This window comes from Misgurnus anguillicaudatus, unplaced genomic scaffold (genome assembly GCF_027580225.2).
Source record: "Misgurnus anguillicaudatus unplaced genomic scaffold, ASM2758022v2 HiC_scaffold_29, whole genome shotgun sequence".
Taxonomy (NCBI): domain Eukaryota; kingdom Metazoa; phylum Chordata; class Actinopteri; order Cypriniformes; family Cobitidae; genus Misgurnus; species Misgurnus anguillicaudatus.
This window is the reverse complement of record NW_027395279.1, coordinates 8,705,268-8,726,257: the sequence shown is the minus strand read 5'-3', so window position 1 is coordinate 8,726,257 and position 20,990 is coordinate 8,705,268. Positions and strand designations below refer to the sequence as shown.

At 38.3% G+C, this 20,990-nt stretch overlaps 1 protein-coding gene across 2 annotated transcripts in view; it reads left to right on the top strand.

Moving 5' to 3' along the window:
- The window catches only part of LOC141362762 (phospholipid phosphatase-related protein type 5-like), a 30,678-nt gene extending 11,654 nt beyond the window's left edge, over nucleotides 1-19,024 (top strand). The window contains exons 3-8 of one of the 2 annotated variants that reach the window (XM_073864980.1): nucleotides 4,258-4,446; nucleotides 10,483-10,603; nucleotides 11,292-11,542; nucleotides 13,297-13,473; nucleotides 14,752-14,895; nucleotides 15,657-19,024. In XM_073864980.1, coding sequence (XP_073721081.1) covers nucleotides 4,258-4,446; nucleotides 10,483-10,603; nucleotides 11,292-11,542; nucleotides 13,297-13,473; nucleotides 14,752-14,895; nucleotides 15,657-15,692 — 918 coding nt within the window. In that variant the 3' untranslated portion in view covers nucleotides 15,693-19,024. The remainder of the gene's footprint in view (nucleotides 1-4,257; nucleotides 4,447-10,482; nucleotides 10,604-11,291; nucleotides 11,543-13,296; nucleotides 13,474-14,751; nucleotides 14,896-15,656) is intronic. The other variant, XM_073864979.1, reaches the window with a different exon arrangement.
- The last annotated feature ends 1,966 nt before the right edge of the window (nucleotides 19,025-20,990 follow it).

The window sequence follows — 20,990 nt, the reverse complement described above, 5'->3', positions numbered from 1 at the left end:
TGTGCACCACAATAACACAACAACCCTTTACATGTTGACTCATACTGGTAATAGACACACATTTACCTTGATGATGAACCTCGTGAGCCTCTTAAAAATAAGCTTGAGGACTAAGAGAAAAATCTGGTGTGCAAACATCACATGGTTTGGTATGTTGCAATTTAAAATTGAATATAATGACATTTGTATTTAAAAAAGTGACTTAAATGAGGAGCTCAGATGCAAAAGCTTTTAAATGGCATGTGAGATTATGATATTAACCGAATGCTCTCAGCACGTACTATACGTTCATCAAATACTTTCACTTCAAATCTGCTTAATCCCAACCTCAGGCCATTCATAAATACCACTTCTTGTCCGAATCCATTAAGAGTCTAATAAAAAGTGCTCATTTACAAGAAAACATGTCAGATGCACTTAGAGGGTTTTGCATCTCAGCCCTTCAATTGTTTAGATAGCTTTTGGGTCCATTATAATAATATATATCACAATATTCATATGCACTTGTAAATAGATGCTTTCCTCAGATCCATTAGACCGATCTGACCTTTTAAGAACTCAGAGTCAGTTCTTCAGAACAAAATGATTATAATTTGATGGAGTCATGTTAGATTTTTCTTGTTGTGAAGAAACATGTTGCCATATGGATGTCTTTCCCCCCACTCCCACTCATTAGATCTCATTGAGTGAACACAGAAACACAGAGTGATTCTGGCAATGTGGACTCCATCATCATTTCATATAATCTTGCCAAGTTAAAACAGCGTGTTCAAGGGTGCTCTGTGCTATTTAAAAATTTTAGAGTATTTCTAACCAATGAAAGAGGAGATGGATGATTGGGTAGTGTTACATATTACCCATACTGTACACAGTTTTATATACATGTGCAAAATAACAGATGTCCTTCATTAAATAGTCACTGAGCATCACACACACACACACATATATATATATATATGAACTATTATGTTTTTACGACATTAGAATGATCTGTTTTCATCTACATCGCGGGTCCCCTTAGGTGGAAGTCACCATTTTGCACCGCCATGTTCTCTCTGCGTTTTGAAAGGGAGGGGTGACCTGTGGATAGAAAGTTGTGATGTTTTTTTAGTATGTTGTAATAAGGTTGCTAGTGTGTTTTGTCATGGAGAGCATTTGATAGTTGCTTGGATGTTCTAGATAGTTGTGGTTTTATACATTTGCACAACAGCTGATTGGAAATTTTTTCAGTGTGCATTTCTGTAAGAGCTTGTGCTGCAAAGAAGAAGGGTCATATCAGACCATACCCTTATAAACGGTATTGTCTCATCCCATTTTCTGCTGGAAAAATACCAAAACTCAGTTACTATAACAAAAACACATGATTTTTTTCATAAGATTCAACCTCATTGTTTTTTCATTATGACAATTCTATTACAAGCCATTTATTAGGTGTAGCGTGATCATTTAGGAAGAGTTGTGTGTTTTTGTGTGTGTTTTTGTGTGGGTAGATGGGTATATGTGGGTGTGCGTGTGGGTTGATAGATCTGGGTAAATAATCATAGTGGATCTTTATTTATAAGCCCAGTTCCAAGTCCTCTGAAAAATACTTTTCTGCGGAAGTGAAATTGCATGTGTGTTCATCTTCACAATACACTATGCATGCATATAAAAGGAATGAAACATTTCTTAAAACATTTTTGCAATGACTTTCAAATGATTTTAGTGGATGTTTGAAATATGTTTTTTACAGTAACTACAGCTGTATGGAGATGTTTTACATAAGATGACCAAATAATGTCCAAATACTTTTGTTCTTACGTCCAGTGTTGGGGAAAGTTACTTTTAAAAGTAATGCATTACAATATTAAGTTACTTCCCAAAAAAGTAACTAATTGCGTTACTTGGTTACTTTTCATGGAAAGTAATGGTCACGTTACTTTTGCATTACGTTTTCTTACTTGGCCTTGCACATGTTTTTTATGATCGCAAAAATGTCAAGCTCTGGCCTGCCATCTTCGTTTCTGACTCAAACTGTTCCCGGTCAGGCGCACAGAGTGCGTAATTCTACGTTAATATGTTCAGTTTAATTCAGTACATTATTTTATTTTTTAATTAATTAAACTGAAAAGTAACATGCATTACTTTTTTTTAAAAAGTAACTCAAATATTAATGTGTACATTTATAAAGTAATGCATTACTTTACTCGTTACTTTAGAAAAGTAATATTATTACGTAATGCACATTACTTTTAATGTGTTACACCCAACACTGCTTACTTCAAATACTTATTATGCAAAGTCTTAAATCTTCCTTTTGTGAAATGTATTGTTAAACGTGTGCTTGTGCAATCTTCCTTTAATGTAAATGCCACATGATTTGATACTTTGCCAGCTAGCGCAGTGGCATTTTTAAATGTGGCTATCCATTTTAAATTGTTGACTAAGTTTAGCTTAAAAGTATTTCTGGATTGGTGTTTTAGTGATGCAGTTAATGTTATGTGATCTCTAGAGGAAGCAAAATTTGACTCTGGACCACAAAATTAGTCACAAGTAGCACAGGCATATTTGTAGCAATAGCCAACGATACATTGTATGGATGAAAAGAATATTTTTAATGCCAAAAATCATTAGGAAATGAAGTAAAGATAATGTTCAATGAAGATATTTTGTAAAATTCCTACCGTAAATAGATGTATTTATCTTTAGTAATATTTGTTGCTATGGACTTCATTTGGACTTTAAAGGTAACGTTCTTTCTGATCCCATTTTTTTAAACCATAGTAGGTGTGTAATGCTGCTATAATAGCATAAATAATACCTGTAAAATGATAAAGCTCAAAGTTCATTGCCAGGCAATATATTTTCTTTAACAGAATTCACTGCCTAAAGCGAACAGCTGGTTTGGACTACAACCCTCTACTTCCTGCTTTAATGACGTCACTAGAACAGTTTTTGACTAAACTCCGCCCACAGGAATACGTCAGTCGCCAGCTAAACTAACAGCTAGCTAAGCTGCTATCGAATCACAACACACTAAACAAGCTACACAATCAGACCTCGACACGTATTTCTGAAGGAGGGACTTCATAGAACAAAGAAGACATCAGCCCGTTTTGAGGACAGTGAAAACAGCGCTATACAGATAAGTCAATTGTGTGAAAAATACCACGTTTTTTTACACGTGAAACATGAACACATGTTATATTGCGCACGGTAAACACAATCAAAGCTTCAAAAACACAGAAAGAACAGGACCTTTAAAGGCGATTTTCTTAATATTTAAATGGTTTGCACCCTTAGATTATTTATTTATTTATTTATTTATTTATTTATTTATTTATTTATTTATTTATTTATTTATTTATTTATTTATTTATTTATTTATTCTTCACACCACTCCAGCGTCTATGGCTATATTTATGGTGAGAAACGGTTAATCCATACACAGGTTGATCCACACAAGATAATCCATTTGCACAGGTTGTGGGGGGCAATTTGGTATCTCTAATTCGCTCTAACTTGCATGTTTTTGGCCTCTGGGAGGAAACCGGAGTACCAGGCTTAAACCCACGCTGACACTTTTAACACATGCAATCTCCACACAGAAAGTCCACCTGACCAAGCCGGGGCTCGATCCGGAGACCTTCTTCCAGTGAGGCTTCCCAATGAGGCACTGTTCCACCCCTACACTCAGATTCCAGATTTTCAAATAGTTGTATCTCGGCCAAATATGATCCTAACCAATGGCAAGCTTATTTATTCAGTATAAATCTTGACCCTTGACCTTCAATGGTATCGCTGTGAATAACATTGTAAGCACCTTCATTGTTAGGAGTCCATGGCTGACCTGTAATATGCTGCAAGAGAAGCATGCTTGAGAAAGCCTTGAATGAAGGCGGTCTCATATTAAAACTTGCTAATGAGTGCATTCACACCCTAGCCTGCACCTCCATGTGATTCACACACATCCAAAATGACACCTACGTGTACCCACACACACAAACACACACACAGTGCCGAGCTCATTTGTGTTTGACTCGTCTCAAATTCACACTGTCTCTCCCCACATCTCCATGATGCTGCCTCTTTTCCTTCTCATCTCTCTCTCTCTCGCTCGCTCATCTCACACTGTCTGATGCTCTAACAGAACAGCATGTAACTCTTTCAATCTCACGACTCCAGAAGTGTCTCTCTCTTCTCCGTCGTGTGGCGTGATCGCTTCGGCGGCGTGTCTTCTCCTTCTCTTATAAACCGTGGATCATGTTCTATTTTCAGCTGGTGATAATGGCAGGCACCGTTCTCCTGGCGTACTACTTCGAGTACACCGACACGTTTCCCGTTCACGTCCAGGGATTCTTCTGCTTTGATAAGGCGTTCTCCAAACCCTACCCCGGACCGGATGAGACCAGTAACGTGCCACCGGTGCTGGTGTACTCTCTGGTCACGGCTGTACCTACAGTAACGGTGAGTAGCCGTGAAGCGGAGCCGTCTTCTTGTTTTCGTGTTGTTCTCAGGCTGATGTGTGCTTGTGGGTGGAGAGAATGAACTTTAGTCAATATGAATCATCATTCAGTATGCTGATGGTTTTTGAAAATCTGGGCAAAGAACAGCAGGGTGTTTTTATATCAAAATGAATAAGAAATGATATTTTGCCTTAAGGAAATGATGGATGTTTTTAGCACATCACCACGCAGTTCTTATTATCGTTATGCAAAAAAACGCAATTACTGTAAAACTTGATTGGACAGTAAAACACATCTAATACGTCAATACAAGTATAACTTCCTGTATTATACAAATACAAATTAAGAGAGAAATATACTTTAATTGCCATTGCAAAAAAATGAGTAAAAAGATCCCTAAAATTGTATAAATTTTATTAAGCAAATTAGTTAATGATTTAATAACTAAAGTCTTGTTTCTTAGATAGCAGATAAATGAGTCAATAGCCTCTTTCACACAGTAATTCTGGTAAACTACCATGAATTTACCAGAATGAATTTACCAGTAAATACAAAAATGTGCTGTTCACACACGCAGTGGCGTTCCGTTATTTTACCAGTAAGACATCATTCACACATCAGTATCAAAATACCAGTAAATTCGTTGAGAAAGCGGAAGTACCTGTAGCAGGCGCGAGCTCTGTGTTGTATTTGTAAACAATCCACGTCGTTCATAACCACGGTCCGTATTTTGTTGTTTTCACGTCTGTGGTAAACAGTCGCGAAGTTGCTCATGACCAAACAACATTGAATGAGACGACGTCAAACCGAAAATGCGTTTGTAACAACAGTACTGTTTGCACTTTAGGCTTCACAGAGGGCGTGCTAAGTACGTCGGCAATTCGGCGGTCAGGTGTTTTTAACAACTTTGGTGAAGAAATGTGGACGTAAACTTCAGGTGTGCTCAACTTTCAAGCAGCATGTGTGTGGAAACGTCAGTGCGGGGGTAAACGCGTCATCTGTATTAAAACGCTATGATTGGCCCGAAGCTGTCAGCACGGTCTGACGTCGTCCGTTCTAAATGCCGGTAATCCTATAATTTTCGTTCACACACAGCGCTTACCGGTAAATTACTGGTAATCTTACAACCTGTCTTACTGGTAAATTGGGAGCACTGATTTACCGGAAAGGTTCTGTTCACACATGATCTGTTAACTGCAATTTACCAGTAAATTACCAGTAAAGACTGTATGTGTGAAAGGGACTAATGAGACTTTGCTAAAGTCTCTTTTTCTGCTTTTCGGATGTTTCTCCTGAGAAAACGGCACTTGCAGTAGTTTTACTGTATATCTTACTGTACATCAAAAATATACTTGTGTCCTTAAATGCAGTTTTAAGAGAAATTTCTGGGATGTAGTGAACCTGGTCTGTAAAGAAACACAAACTTAGTACTTCGTGAGTGGTAAAAGTGCAATCTTTGTGCATTAAGAAAGGTATAGACAAAAGTTAAATACATTTTGGTGGGGTTTTGGGATGATGTGTGTCACATAGGCAACAGATTGTGGGACCACATGAATTTGCCTTCCCCCTTTCATGAGTCCTGTTATAGCCACATGTACCGGTGTGTGTTTGGGTGAGTATACTGTGTGCTGTGGGTGTAAAAGAGAGAGAGAGAGAGAGAGAGAGAGAGAATGGTAACAATCATATATCCAAATGTCAAATATGCACACACAAAAGGCACAAAACTGTATCTTTTATGGTACAACTGGCTGTGGTACCCTAAGACAGAGTCCTGCACGGGACTATTTTTGGGGACCCGCTTCCATCCGTATCCCGCAAAGTCCAGCACCAGATCCGACCCGTCACCCATGATAATATCCAAATTAAATCTGCACCTGCCCAGACCAGTTAATATTTGGCCCGTTACCCAACCAGCACACGCATTAATCAGACACGCTAAAATCATTGCAATTAAAGTGCTTTATTTTTTATCTCGTACCTCTCTCAACATCTCTTACCTCTCTCAACAGCGTCATGAACGGGCTAATGAAACAGGCTAAGTGCGCTTTGTTTTGCGCCATTCAAGTAGCCTACCATCGGCACCTAATAGGCTATGGAACCTGAAAACTATACACAAATAGACCTATTAATGCAAAAAAGAACAAGAAAAAATTCAACCTACACAACCCCTGCTGTGCTCCTACAAGTCTCGTCTCGAAATGCTTTCTAAAGAAGACGTCCCAGCTTTTCGGCTATCAACGGCAAACCTTTATGCAACTCCTGCAACGCTCACTCCAGCTAAGCTACGAGAAGCATCAACAAAGGTCGCGCACGGATAAGAGATATTTGGTGGTGATGTAATGGGTCAAATGCCATACACTCACCTAAAGGATTATTAGGAACACCCGTTCAATTTCTCATCAATGCAATGGTGTAATGGTGTGGGGGATGTTTTCTTGGCACACTTTAGGCCCAATTGTGAATCATTTAAATCCCTACCTGAGCATTGTTTCTGACCATGTCCACCCATGTACCCATCATCTGATTTCTACTTCCGGCAGTATAATGCACCATGTCACAAAGCTTGAATCATTTCAAAGTGTTTTTTTTAACATTGACAATGAGTTCACTGTACTAAAATGGCCCCCACAGTCACCAGATCTCAACCCAAAAGAGCATCTTTGGGATGTGGTGGAACGAGAGCTTCGTGCCCTGGATGTGCATCCCACAAATCTCCATCAACTGCAAGATGCTATCCTATCAATATGGGCCAACATTTCTAAAGAATGCTTTCAGCACCTTGTTGAATCAATGCCACGCAGAGTTAAGGCAGTTCTGAAGGCGAAAGAAGTTCAAACACAGTATCAGTATGGTGTTCCTAATAATCCTTTAGGTGAGTGTATGTTGCACATATTTTCATTCGCGCTACTACTCGCCCATACGGAGTTAATTATCAGCCCACATCCCCGCCCGTGAATTTTAGGAATGCCACATTCCACCCGTTAGAGACACTTTTATGCGGGTATCCGCGGGTACCCGACCCGTTGCAGGACTCTGCCCTAAGAGCACAGTTTTGTACACTTAGTTAGTACCTTTATAACTTGTTTTGGGTACATGATTGTACAAGAAAGATAAAAATTCTGTCATCATTTACTCACTCTAATGTTGTTACAAATCTGTATTCATTTCTTTGTTCTGATAAACATGAAGGAAGATATTGGTAACCAAACTGATCAGAGGCCCCATTGCCTTCCAAAATATAATTTTTTTCCTACTATGGAGGTCAGTGGGGCTTCTGATCATGTTTGGTTGGTAACAACATAACTGTATGTTGTTCACACGAATCACACTGCCGCCAACTTGAGGCTCAGGCCGCCCGGTCAAGGACGCTTGTCAAAAAGTACGGGGAAGTTTGACGCTTGTTGACGCTTTGGCCGCTCTGAAGTCTGTTTTCTCTGAACTAATGTTTTGGTAGGAACAGAAGTTTACATCGTATGTTTCTCCGGAATCAGCCAGTGAAGAACGTTTAGGCTATATTCCGATAGGTTGCTGGCGTTTTGCTGCTGAACCACGTCATAGCTCATTACCATAAAGTTGAGCCTCTTTCAACTTTCTGATTGACGCTCTGGTCGCTCAAAACACCTAAAACGCGACGCCAATTGATTTGACGCTCCTTGCAGCTGAGAGAAGCCAGCTTCCATTGTAAATGAATGACTTCCAGTAACTTTGGAAGCTCAAGTCGGCAACAGTGTGAACGTACAGTAAGGGGGCGTGCACACCAAAGCTTTTATGCCGGCGACCGGCGTATGTTTTTAATTTTTTCAAAAAAGCCAGCAGCTGGTGTTTTTTCCTGGCTCTCTGCGGTTTTTCGTACTCTGCGTTGAGCGCGAGAGTTGAAAAATATTCAACTTTGGGTCAGAAGCTCATCTCGTCGTCAATGTCTCTTCTGACACGGCCGTCCAATCACAGTGGAGGAGAGGTGGGACAAATAGCACAACAACTAACCGGCGCATCATTCAATGATTGATAAACAAAGGAGAAGTATCAGAGCAACCAAAGAAAAATAAAGCTGCCCGTCGGCGTCTGCCGGGCATTTTCAGACGCGTAAAAAGCTTTGGTGTGCACACACCCCTAGCGAGTGAGTAAATTATGACAAAATTATCTTTTAAGTGTCTTGCCTGTTTTCTATTTAGCTGGCTACTGATGTCCTCTACACATCATATAATAGACTGTGTAAATGCCATATTGTTATATTTAAAAAAACAAATTGAGTCTTTTGCTGGTGATGTATATTTGCAGGACGACACTCGGTGCTACACATCTTCTGGTGCTACACTTTAAATTTCACAGCTACACAAGTTGTCACTTAAGGTAATTTTGGTTGATTAAAGGTGTAAACAGCATCAGATATACTCTTAAGCCGAAAGTATACTAGGGACGTCCGCGTATGCATATGTCTGAACTGTGTGGGCTCTCTGCGTATATCTTCACAGAAGAGTTTATTATCGGCTTTACATCAAAATAACAGAAACGAGACGAGAGGAAATCAGATGATCAGACATCTCGTGTTTCACCCTGTTTCATCACACACAGCATCATGTTGACTGTACATTCCACTTGAGTCATATAGATATGTTTATATATTGTGTCTGCATTGATTTCATCCACAAAGGTAATACCACAATCTAATGAATTAATAATTTAAATATAAACTTGTTTATTATAGTGAATAATTGGGATGTTTGTGTTACAAAATGTTTAATGTGCCCTCATTTGTGAGTTTCATGTAAATGTTTTCTTTGACATTTCAAAACTATCATCTTAAAAAAGATTAAGACGTCATACCCTGCTTTGACCCCTTTCTGCCCTCATTTGGACGCTGTTATTTGATGTTTTTATATATAGGTCTGATCCATTAATATCAGATTGAATGAGCCACTAAACTAACTGCCCATGACCAGCAGAAAAACTTCATAAAGCAAACCAAGAAACACAATTTTATTACATTCAGTAATGCATTATTCACACTGGAGCTGATAGTTACACGCATACACACACTGTAGATGCACACAATCCAGTGCATCATACACACACACACAGACACGTTGATCACACAACACTGATGTCACGATCTGTCAGTCTGTGTCAGCAGTCAGGTGCTAATCCTGGAAACGTGTGAGATGTACACCGCGTTCCTGTCCCTCGTGTCTCATCTCTGACGTCTCTGTCTGACTGCGTTGTGCGTTTGTGAATGTGATGTGTGAGTGTTGGTTGTATCTTCAGATCTTCTAGAGCAGCGGTGGACTCCTGACACCAGTGACCATCAGATGTTTACGTCAGAGCATCTCAACTTCTTAAAACATCAGATTTTACCTTGAACGTCAAATCAGCAGCAAATTATTTATTGTATAAAAGTAAAGAAAAATGTTTTAGATGTTAATTTGGATCATCATGAATATTACATACTAAATACGAATTTGATTTGCACTTTTTCGGCAGACGGTCATTGACTTAGTTTATCCTCACTGCAGCCTGCCTTTAAAGGTGCTTTGTGTAGATTTTAGCGGCATCTAGTGGTGAGATTACGAATTGCAACCAACAGCTCAGTCCACAGCTCACCCCTCCCTTTTTCGAAACATATAGAGAAGCTACGTAGGCGGCACAGGACAAACATCTAATCGTCTGAGACGACATAGTGTCGAAATGCACTCTATAAAACAGTTTTTACGGCTACAAAATGGCGACTTCCATGTAAGGGGACCCGCGGTGTATGTAGATTAAAACGGCTCATTTTAAAGTAATAAAAACAGTACCGTTCATTATGAAACCACTGATAATATAGTTAATTGAATTAGTCATATTAAAGAGTTAATTTACTCACCCTCAGGCTATCCAAGATGTAGATGACATTGTTTTCTCGAATTCTCAAAGAGACTTGAAACGCTCCGAGAGTGTGACAACAAATGAACTCGATTTGCTGTTGCCAGAATGCTAGCGCAGGATATTTTGTCAAGCTAACACATTAACCCCTCCTCGTCTTGTGTTTTATTCTCTGCAGATTCTGGCCGGAGAACTGATGGTGTTTTTCATGAGGTCAGAGGTCACACAGGAGAAGACCATAGTCACCGCAGATTGCTGTTACTTCAGTCCACTTCTCAGACGCATTATACGCTTCTTAGGTACTTACAGTATCAGATCATTACATAATATACATCCTGCACTATACTGTATGTTATCCCTACTGAAAAATCCAGCATAAGCTGGGGTGCTGGTTTTAGCTGGTCTCCCAGATTGGTTTTAGCTGGTATTGCTGGTGTAGCAAGCTGGTCTAGCTGTGTTTTTTTTGTTTAACAATTTTTATTGATTTTCCATTAAACCATGTAACATTTTACAACACATTTTGGACCAGATGTATACAGGCAAATTATGACTGTGTTATACAGATAATGATATCTATGAAGATACCCCCCGCCCCACCCCACCCAACCCAACATCCCAGATTATCCCTTTAAGTCCAGATCTGTCCAGGAATAATTGTCCAGTGAAATGCTGATCCAACTAAAGATTGTTAGCGCATATATAACACAGAATAATGTTACAAAGTATTTGATTAGGAATAAGAAAAAAATTAATAAATAAATAGAATAATAATAATAATGAAAGTGAGATATTTAAATTAGTCCAGTCAAATATGTTTAAAAAAAAACCCAGCTACTGCCACCTTAAACCAGCAAAACCCAGCTACCAGCTTATGCTGGTCTTAGTTGGATTTTTTAGTAGGGATGGCCTGTATTCACACTTAAATTAGTTTAATTACTTTCCTTTATATATAATTTTGCTTGACTTTGAACTCTGTTTGTCACACAGGTGTCTATACCTTTGGCCTGTTCACCACCACCATCTTTGCCAATGCCGGTCAGGTGGTGACAGGAAATCAGACGCCTCACTTCCTGTCAGCATGCAGGCCAAATTACACAGCGCTGGGCTGCCATACAAATTTACAGTACATCACCGAGCGTAAAGCATGCACGGGAAATCCTCTGCTCGTGACGTCAGCACGCAAGTCTTTCCCATCTAAAGACGCAGCCATCAGTGTTTATTCTGCGGTCTATACAGTGGTGAGTACACGAGTTAAATAACAGTACACGAGTGGCTGTTAAATAAAGACATAAAATAAAATAAGTTGTAATCAGTCAAGTCAATGCATTGTCTGAGTGGATCAGGTAGTTCATGGTGGTGTGATTGATTGGAGGTGGGGACTAATTTGCATATTTTGCATATTCCATTTGAGCAATTTTCAGGGATGAAGAAATTATTATTAAAAAAAAAAACATTTAAATATGTCATTTTGATGATCAAAGGTGTGTTTTGGGGATTAAAGGAACAGTATGTAAGAAATTTATATCAATTAATCATAAAATGGCCCTGATATGTCACTAGACATTAAGAAATCATTTTCATTTCAAATACTTTTATCACTGACAACAGTGGTATGGTCAGGATATTGTCATTTAAAAAGTGGAGTTGCAGCCTTCAACTGATGTTTATGTTGTCATGTTGTGTATTGGCCACCAGTTGTGTGATTGCAGTACCAGTTTTAGCCACACGTTTTGTTATTGCAATACCAGTTTTGGCCACAATCCTACATACTGTTCCTTTAAGTTATCGACTGTAGGGCGACTTTAAAGTCTGATATTAAAGAGCACCTATTTCATTGCTAAAAAAAATTTATTTAGTGTATTTGGTATAATACAATGTGTTCGCGTGGTTTATGGTTAAAAAAACATTATTTTCCACAAGTCGTACATTTTTGTAGTTCCAGATTTCACTTTCTTCCTGAAACGCACGGATTTGAAAAGCTCTGTGTCCCTGATTGGCTAGCTAATCTGTACATTGTGATTGTCCTGAATTCCTCTGACGTCAGCTGGAAATGTGATGCTCCTTACCATGTTTGAAAGATTTGGTTGCTAATAGGAGTTAATTTACAGGCTGTAGTGGGAGGAATTATGATAATGTCGGTCTTGTCTACATCACAAATCCCAGGAAGTAAACTGTTGCCTACAATCCGTGTGTTTATAGTCAAAGAAAAGAAAACTCGCGTCATCGTTTACTTTGGGGTTTGTACCATTTGCATATCGTTAACATGAACTAATACACACTTACACACCAAAGGAAATGTAAAAACGTGAATGGACCATAGGTGCTCTTTAAATGTATTCTCAGTTTGTCACACCAAAAAAGTGATATTAATCACCCAGTCAAATTTAAATGAAGGAAAAAAAGTTATCAAAATCTTGAAAAAATGATGCTGGGTACACTGAAACCACATCCACACACTGAAAAGCTGCTGTCTATTAACTTACAAATACTGCTACAACCTGAATGGATGCTCGTGATTGTGTTAGAAGCGGGGCCATGCTCAGTGGCTCTGGTGTGTCATCGAGCCACCCGTTTAACCCCGCCCAAATAATCCTGAAGTAACATATTTAATGTATTTAGAAAAATCTTTTGTCAGAAATGACTTTACCCAGCTTTTAAATAATAATAATTGGATAAATATTCTCAGATCATGATCTGGTCTAATCGTAAGCAGTCTTAACATGGGTTCACACCAGCCGCATTTGACGTGTCAAAATCGCGTCAACCACGTCTAGTTTGCTGCTTGAAAAGTTCTTCATTCGCGCTTGAAAGCCGCACGTGAAATTCTAGTCCTCGAGACATTCATGCGGAATTTCGCGTCATGGGAGGGGCTTCTGTGACTCCGCTCACTTCCTGTACAATCACTCGCGCTTGACGCCTCTTCTGCAGCCGGTGTGAACACAGCATTATTCTTCAGTCTTATTCTTCAAACACTCTCTCGCTGTGTTTGCAGATGTATGTAACATTGGTGTTCAAAACCAAAGGGACGCGTTTGACCAAGCCCACAATCAGTTTGACCCTGCTGTGTCTGGCCATGTTAGTGGGTGTGGTCAGAGTGGCCGAATATCGCAACCACTGGGCCGATGTCCTGGCTGGATATTTCACCGGTGGAGCCATCGCTGTCTTCCTGGTGAGAGTGTAGATAAAACATTTCAACAGTTTATCATCTCACAAATCAATAGAACGGTAGTTCGTAAAGAATATATATATATATATATATATATATATATATATATATATATATATATATATATAGAGTACTATTTTTGCTTAAAAGAATTGGTTATCGTAATTTACCCTCATGCAATCCCAGATCCGATGGAAACTCAAATATTGCGGCACGTTGATAACGTCAGTTCTCATTGGCTCTCTGACTAGTTATGTTTTTAATCACTTTATTATACCGATCTGGTTGTTTACATTGACACACAATCGCTAAGTAAGCTCAAAATATATATATAATTATCAGTGTTGGGTAAAGTTACTTTTAAAAGTAATGCATTACAACATTAAGTTACTCCCAAAAAAGTAACTAATTGCGTTACTTAGTTGCTTGTTATGGAAAGTAATGCTTACGTTACTTTTTAGTTACTTTTGCGTTACTTTTTCTTGGCTGAGGCTTGATCTCTTTCAGGCCTTGCAGGTGTTTTTATGACTGAAAAGTTTTGCATTCAGAAATTGCATATTTCATCACAAAAATGTCGAGCTCTGGCCTGCCATTTCAGTTTCTGATTCAAACTGTTTACACACAGGCGTGTACGCATAGAGTGCATAATGTGACTACGTTTAGTTTAATTCAGTACATTTTTTTTTTTTAATGGAATTAATTAAACTAAAAAAGTTACTTGCATTACTTTTTTGAATTAGTAACTCAGATATTAATGTGTACATTTAAAAAGTAATGCGATACTTTACTCGTTTATGAATTACGTAATGCACGTTACTTGTAATGCGTTACCCCCAACACTGAAAATTTTCTCTTAGAAACGTATCGTTTTGGTTCAGAAGATATATATTTATGCACTCATTTTGTGCTTTTTTAAGGGTCACCCTTCTGAGTCCCATATATGAAGGCATTTTAAAATAAAATTATTATTTTTAATATTATTAAGTCATATACATTTAGGATGGCATGAGGATGAGTTAGAAGAATTTTTACTTATTTTAATTTGATGCAACATGTAAAGTTGCTTTGAAGCAAATATGCACAGTGGGAGATGTTCAGTAGAAATGAAATTTAATTTAGTCTGCTAAGATTTGATTTTCTTGATGTGATTAAGCGTGAATCCACACAACTGAGCAAATGTGATTCGGCTGGTCATTGAATTATATCCCAACAATAGCTGTGCTTGTTTGTAGCGGATGCTAGACGATTTTCTTTTTCCTTCTCGCTCTTTTCTCTTTCTAGGTGACGTGCGTGATCAACAACTTTCAGCAGATAAAACCTCCAGCCCCGCCGGCTCGACCCCAACGTCCCGAGTCTGTGCTGGGCATGCCCATGGTGGCGCTGCCCTGCGTTGAGAGTCCACTAGAAAAGTTAAGTGGCACTCAGGTAAGGGGTGGGAGCGGGTTAGTTGGAGGGCTTCACACATGAGGGCGATGGATTACGCCCCTTTCCGTCTGTGTTTGACCCAGTGGACCCTAATGTGACTCCCGAGACCCACCCACCCCCTCTTCTCCCCACACAAGCATGTTTTCCCAAACACCAACCCTTCAAACCCAATGACTCTCTATGGAGGATCTTTCAGTGTTTGGTCTGAAGAGACAATTTTCATGTTAATTTGGTTGCTTTTAAGAGAAATTAAATTGAAAATGTTAAGAGCGGAATGCATCTTTACTACGAATGGATTCTTACCATACAGAACTTGAAAGACGGCAGGTCGGTACGGACAGGTCAGGAATATCAGTGTTATTAGATGAATCAGTACTGTGTGCCACGCCAAGCAAATCTGACGGAAAACTGTGAGTTTCCCATTGTAGGCCACGCTCATTATCCTCACGTTTTAAAATAAGTTTTCCTCTTGGTCACCCCACCATACAATCATCATTTTCCTCAATATTAAATTGATTTGCCTAGTAGTATCCAGCAGGAACCCCTTTGTTCATATTTTGGATGTCGGATAAGCTCCATCAGGTTTGTTTGATTAAACATCCAAAACATGTACTGTAGAGGTTCCTTAAGGAACTCGGTTGGGAATCACTCTTCTAGCCAAACACCATCCCTCGGTTTTCGCCTCTCTTCTTATCCAAATCAGTCTTGATTTCTCATTCTCTCTCTCTCCCCTTACACACTCTCTCTCTCGCCCCTTACAGACTCCAAGGGGATCTTCATTCACTGAGATCACATGACCATCAGCCTTATCGGTTCCCCGTCCCCCCCGATGTCCTCATACCGTCTCGCTCCATGTCCAGCGAAGTCTAGACCGGCCGTCTCAGCACGCGCGCCACTGCGCCGCTCACTCCGCCGGACGCACCGCCGCTCTGCACCGATCCTACTCGACGCAGGTCTAGATTTCCACCCTTTCCAACCTTCATTCCAACCTTTCCAACCATAATCCTCCATGATGCAGATAGGGCCTCCTCAAACAAACCATTCAGTTTTAGAAAGCCTATTCAAGGATCTCAAATCACGCCTGTCAGATGAGGTGTGCATTTGCTTGGACCGTGAGTGGAGGATGTGCACCTTTAAATGCCTCTGGACCTTTCAAAACCAACCCGTCCTATTCCCCGGGGAACCGAATGACGTCTTGCACAGCTTGGCGCTGAAACGCAGAACTCTCAAGAGACTGCAGTTTTCAGTTCAGTGTCAGGTATCTCAGTTCATATGTATATAGATGAACTTTCCATTTTTTATCGCATTGGAATTTTTAAGCTAGTTTATGGCTTTTCAGAGTATTTGTGATTTGGGTTGTCTCGCTTTCCCTGCACCGAAGAAGACAATCTCACGTGGTCCAACGCACTGACGTCAAGATGTTCCTTTCTGCGGACATCAAAAACTTTATGTAAAGACCTCTAAAGTGACAGCCGCTCTTGAATCCAACTTGCTTCGAAAAGAAAGCTGAATGCTTTGAGACAAACGGACACCGACAGACTTGTGACAACAATCACAGCATCTTTTCTAATATTTCATGTGCGCTTTGTGCCGACTTGTGATTTTCCAGCGGTCAAATGTGATGCACGGTGATAAGATTGTGATGTTGTGGCTTTTTCATGAATGTTTAATTCCTCACACAACAGACGTGTGACATTCCCAAGCCTCATTTTAAATACACCGGATGTGCACGGGATCCTGGGATGTGCCCGAACAGATAAAATTTCACCTAATACAAACCTAATCACTGCCTTTTCTCATCATTTTAGGCAAACTAAAAGAACCAATACACCCATATCTAAATTAGCCTTTACAGTCTAGAATTAAAGGTGGATTTGTTTTTTCATAAATTATAAAGATATGGTCAAAATATGTACTCTTGCTTTCACTGGGGCGGTACACTTTTAAAAAAAGTACAGATATTAGTACCTCAGAGGTGCATATATTGGTACAAAATGTATACATATCTGTACCTAATGGTACATATTAAAATATATATTTAATGGGTACTGCGCCAGTGACAGCTGGGGTACATCTTTTGACAATTTTTTGCTCAGTGTGGAGAGCAAAATGAGACTGCCACCATGTGTAACATCTGTATTGGTGTCTATTTGCACTGGTAAGTACATTGAATTCCATTGAATCGAGTCTTGTATATTGAAGAACTTTTTCACATTTGTATCACTGTGCTTTATGAATTAAGTGTCGTTTTATATTTATGATGTCATGACAGGACCTTGTTCCAAATAGTGCAGGACCCCTTGCAATACAACAAAAACTAATTTGAGTTAACAAAATCAAACATGTATTTATTTTGTTTATATAATGTTCCTGTCCTTATTGTGAAAAACATGACCGTTTTTCAATATTTTACTAGGATTTTACCTTAAGGTGACCAGATTTTTAAAATGAAAACCGGGGACATTTCCTAGTTCAATGGTCAAAATATCATTGAAATATCATTTGTTGTTATCTATGAATTAAAAAACGGGGACAACCCGTTTTTTGAAAGTTTTCTTCTTTTTATTGGTGTGAGTTCACTGCAAAAAATGACTGACTGACTGACTGACTTAGGCCTACTTCTTACTTAAAAGTATTTTTGTCTTGTTTTTATACAAATATCTAAAAATTATGCAATCTCAAGATGCATTTTCTTGATAAGCAAAATCCCCTAACAAAAAATCTAGCTTTAAGACCAAAAATAATAAATTGAAGTGAATTTGTGCTTAAAACATGCAAAAAAAATCTGCCAATGGTAAGACATTTTTTCTTGAATTAAGTGTTGGCAGATTTTTTTTGCTTGTTTTAAGCACAAATGTGATATTTTTGGTCTAAAAACTAGACTTATTTTCTTAGGTAATTATTTTGCTCATCATGCATCCTGATTTAAGAATTTTTTACTAATTTTTTAAAAATACTAATAAGAAAGTCGTTTTTTGCAGTATTTCTAATACAATTATTGGACATTTTCTGAATCCGAAATCTAATTTTTTCCCTTTTTTATACAATGCACCAAGACATACTTCATCAAACATTACACTACTTTAGCTGATTTCTTAGCATTATAAACGTAAAGAACAGAAGGAATAATGCAAAATGTAAAATATTTATTGTTAGCCTACACAAAACAAATGCTCAGTACCATGCTGTGATCAGTTCACTTTATTGGTTTATTACTTTAATTTAACATAAGTAGTTAGTACCTTAACCCCCGATAACTTTGACTGTTTTTATATCTTGATTGATGATAACTTGATGACGCTTTCTCATGTGTCTCATAGTAAATTGTTCTTCACTAAAGCAGTGACGTGCAACCAAGTAATCAGTGTAGCTCACGGCCCCTCTGCTGGTGAAAATAATCATTACATGATTGCTCCGGTCTGGTACTACAAAGGCTACATGTTAATCGGGGTTTTCAGTTTATTTGCTGGTTGTTTTGGATGTGCTGTAAAACGGGGACATTTCCGGGGACAGCTCCAGTCGGGGACAGAACACCAAAAAACAGGACTGTCCCCGGAAAACAGGGACGTCTGGTCACCTTATCTTACCTCAACTTAGATGAATTAATACATGCCTATCTTTTTTCAATGCGTGCACTTTTAATCTTTGTACAGAGCTTCTTGAATGTGTTAGCATTTAGCCTAGCCCCATTCAGTCCTATGGCTCCAAACAGAAGTTTTATTTTTATACTTACTTGTTTAAGTACTCATGTAACCGTCTGTAAATAGGGAAAACATGGAAGTGTTTGGTGGCTTCTAAATTTATCCCTGTTTGGATCCTAAGGAATGAATGGGGCTAGGCTAGATGCTAACATATTTACAACGCGCTGTACAAAGATTAAGTGCACGCATTGAAAAAAGATAAGTATGTATTAATTTGTTTAAGTTGAGGTAAGAACATAATAAAATATTGAAAAACTGTGGTGTTTTCCTTTAAGAAATGTGTCTATAGACGTGTCTAAACCAGAGCCATCTGTGATTTTGTTTGAGCTATTAATAAAATAGAAATATAAGAATTCATATTTCATTAGTCTAATCTTGATATTTTAATAGGAAGTAGTAATGTAAGGCTAAAATACAGTAGTTTTAATTTACTTTACTTTACTTTAATTTACTTTACTTTACCATATTTAAAAAAAAAGCACAAACTCCGCCTATGAATGTGTCTGTGTGGTTGGTCAGATTTAAATCATAAAGCATCCTGTGCTTGCAACTGATTGACCGTAATATTCGATTTTTTATTGTTAGTTTGTCTACAGTATAAACACTCACAAAGGACATCTACATTCATGCAATTATGTGCAATAGACAAAGTATTGTGGTTTGAATTATTTTACTAAGCACTGTTAAATTGGTTATGTCTCTCTGTTTGTTTAAGCTATAGTGTGATTTTTTGTTCTTTAAATGTTTGCTTTAAATCATCCCCTTACCCCGACGTCACAGGGAAAACGCAAATCGTACAAAAATGTACAAATGTGGTCGTATGAATTATTCACCTTGTAAAATATGTACGAAATGCCATTAGATAGCATTGGACTTATTGTGCATTGCAATGTGTGTGTTATTTACAGTACATGTGTGTTCCCTTGGTTCAAACCATAACCTTTTGTACTGCAATGTACTAACACTGAGCTATGAGCAACAATGTTTGAACAATGGACTGTTTTTGAACATGGTATTTTCCTTGTTAGTTTACTTTAGTTAAGTTATTTGTTAGTTATTTTTTTTTTTAAGACATCTGTGTTAACTAACTGTAATGTATGTATTGTAAACAGATGAGTGTAATCTTTCTATTGCACTTCAAGCTATTGCAACCCATCACCAGCTCGGTCCTCCGCCAAATTTTGTACCATGCGGTCACATTCTCTGTTATAAGACCACCATCTCTATAAGCTTAGAAATACTTTCTTAAAATCCCTTAAATATGAAGTTTGTCAATTTTGCATTACTGGGGTAACCAAACATAATACACCAGTGTCACACCCCAAACTCAAGCCTCAGAGTCAGCATTTACACTTTTGGTGATAATTTATGTACTTTATTGTTCACTAAACCCAGGAGGATTTTAACAGAACACATCACCTTTAAATCTTGTAGCTTTCTTGTTCCTGCCAAAAAAAAGATATTTGTACAGTTTTGCAGATTAGTCTTTTTGTATTAAAAAATAACAAAGATATGAGTTTTACACATTTTACCACACCTGTGCGCCTGATTCATGTGTTACAATGTTACTTTAGGTGACCTTACATTTAAATACACCCAATGAGTCATTGACTTAATCTGTGTTTTTGGTAAGTTAATAAAGTGATCACGTAACAAGCCTTTTACCGGTTCTGGACATTATTTTTGGTGGTTTTGTTGACTGCTTGATTTGGGGTTTTATTCAAAAGTATTATTACAAAGACATCACTAAGCAAAGGCACTTGAGATCAAGCAAGAGAAATGCTTAAAAGATTATCAAACTAATGCGAGTACAATACACTTAAAGTCACCATAAAAAATACAATGAAAACAGACGTTTGTTTTGGAATACTGTATTTTTTTATCAAATGACTTATCTGTGAGCTTCATTATTTAAAAAAATCATCTTTAATCAAAAATGCAAATCTCCTACCCTCCTCAAAACTATCTCTCATGTCATGTGGTATGGCAGGTGGGCGGGGGTCCGGTAGAAGATGACTGCGATTAGCAATTAGCAACACGACCCAACTTCAAATGATCCAATCAGATCTCGATGGACATATTCAGTGCTGCCTTATTTCATTTCAAAAGCCGGTTTCACTCGGATATACGTCACCACGTGAAAAATAACGCAAATGCTACTTCCGTTTCATGGCAACTTTAAGTTTAGATGTGATGCTAATTTTTTTGCATGCAGTAGTCCAGTTTATTTAATGTATACCGCCACCATGTGGTAGTCTCTTGAATTGCAGGTCCATTTGGCACTGTCTACCGAGCAATTCTGACAGAAATGACACATAGCTGGAGTTGGGGGGCAGGGGGGCACTGCCCCAGACCAGAGCCAGTTATGATTTTGTCTGAGCTATTCATGAAATA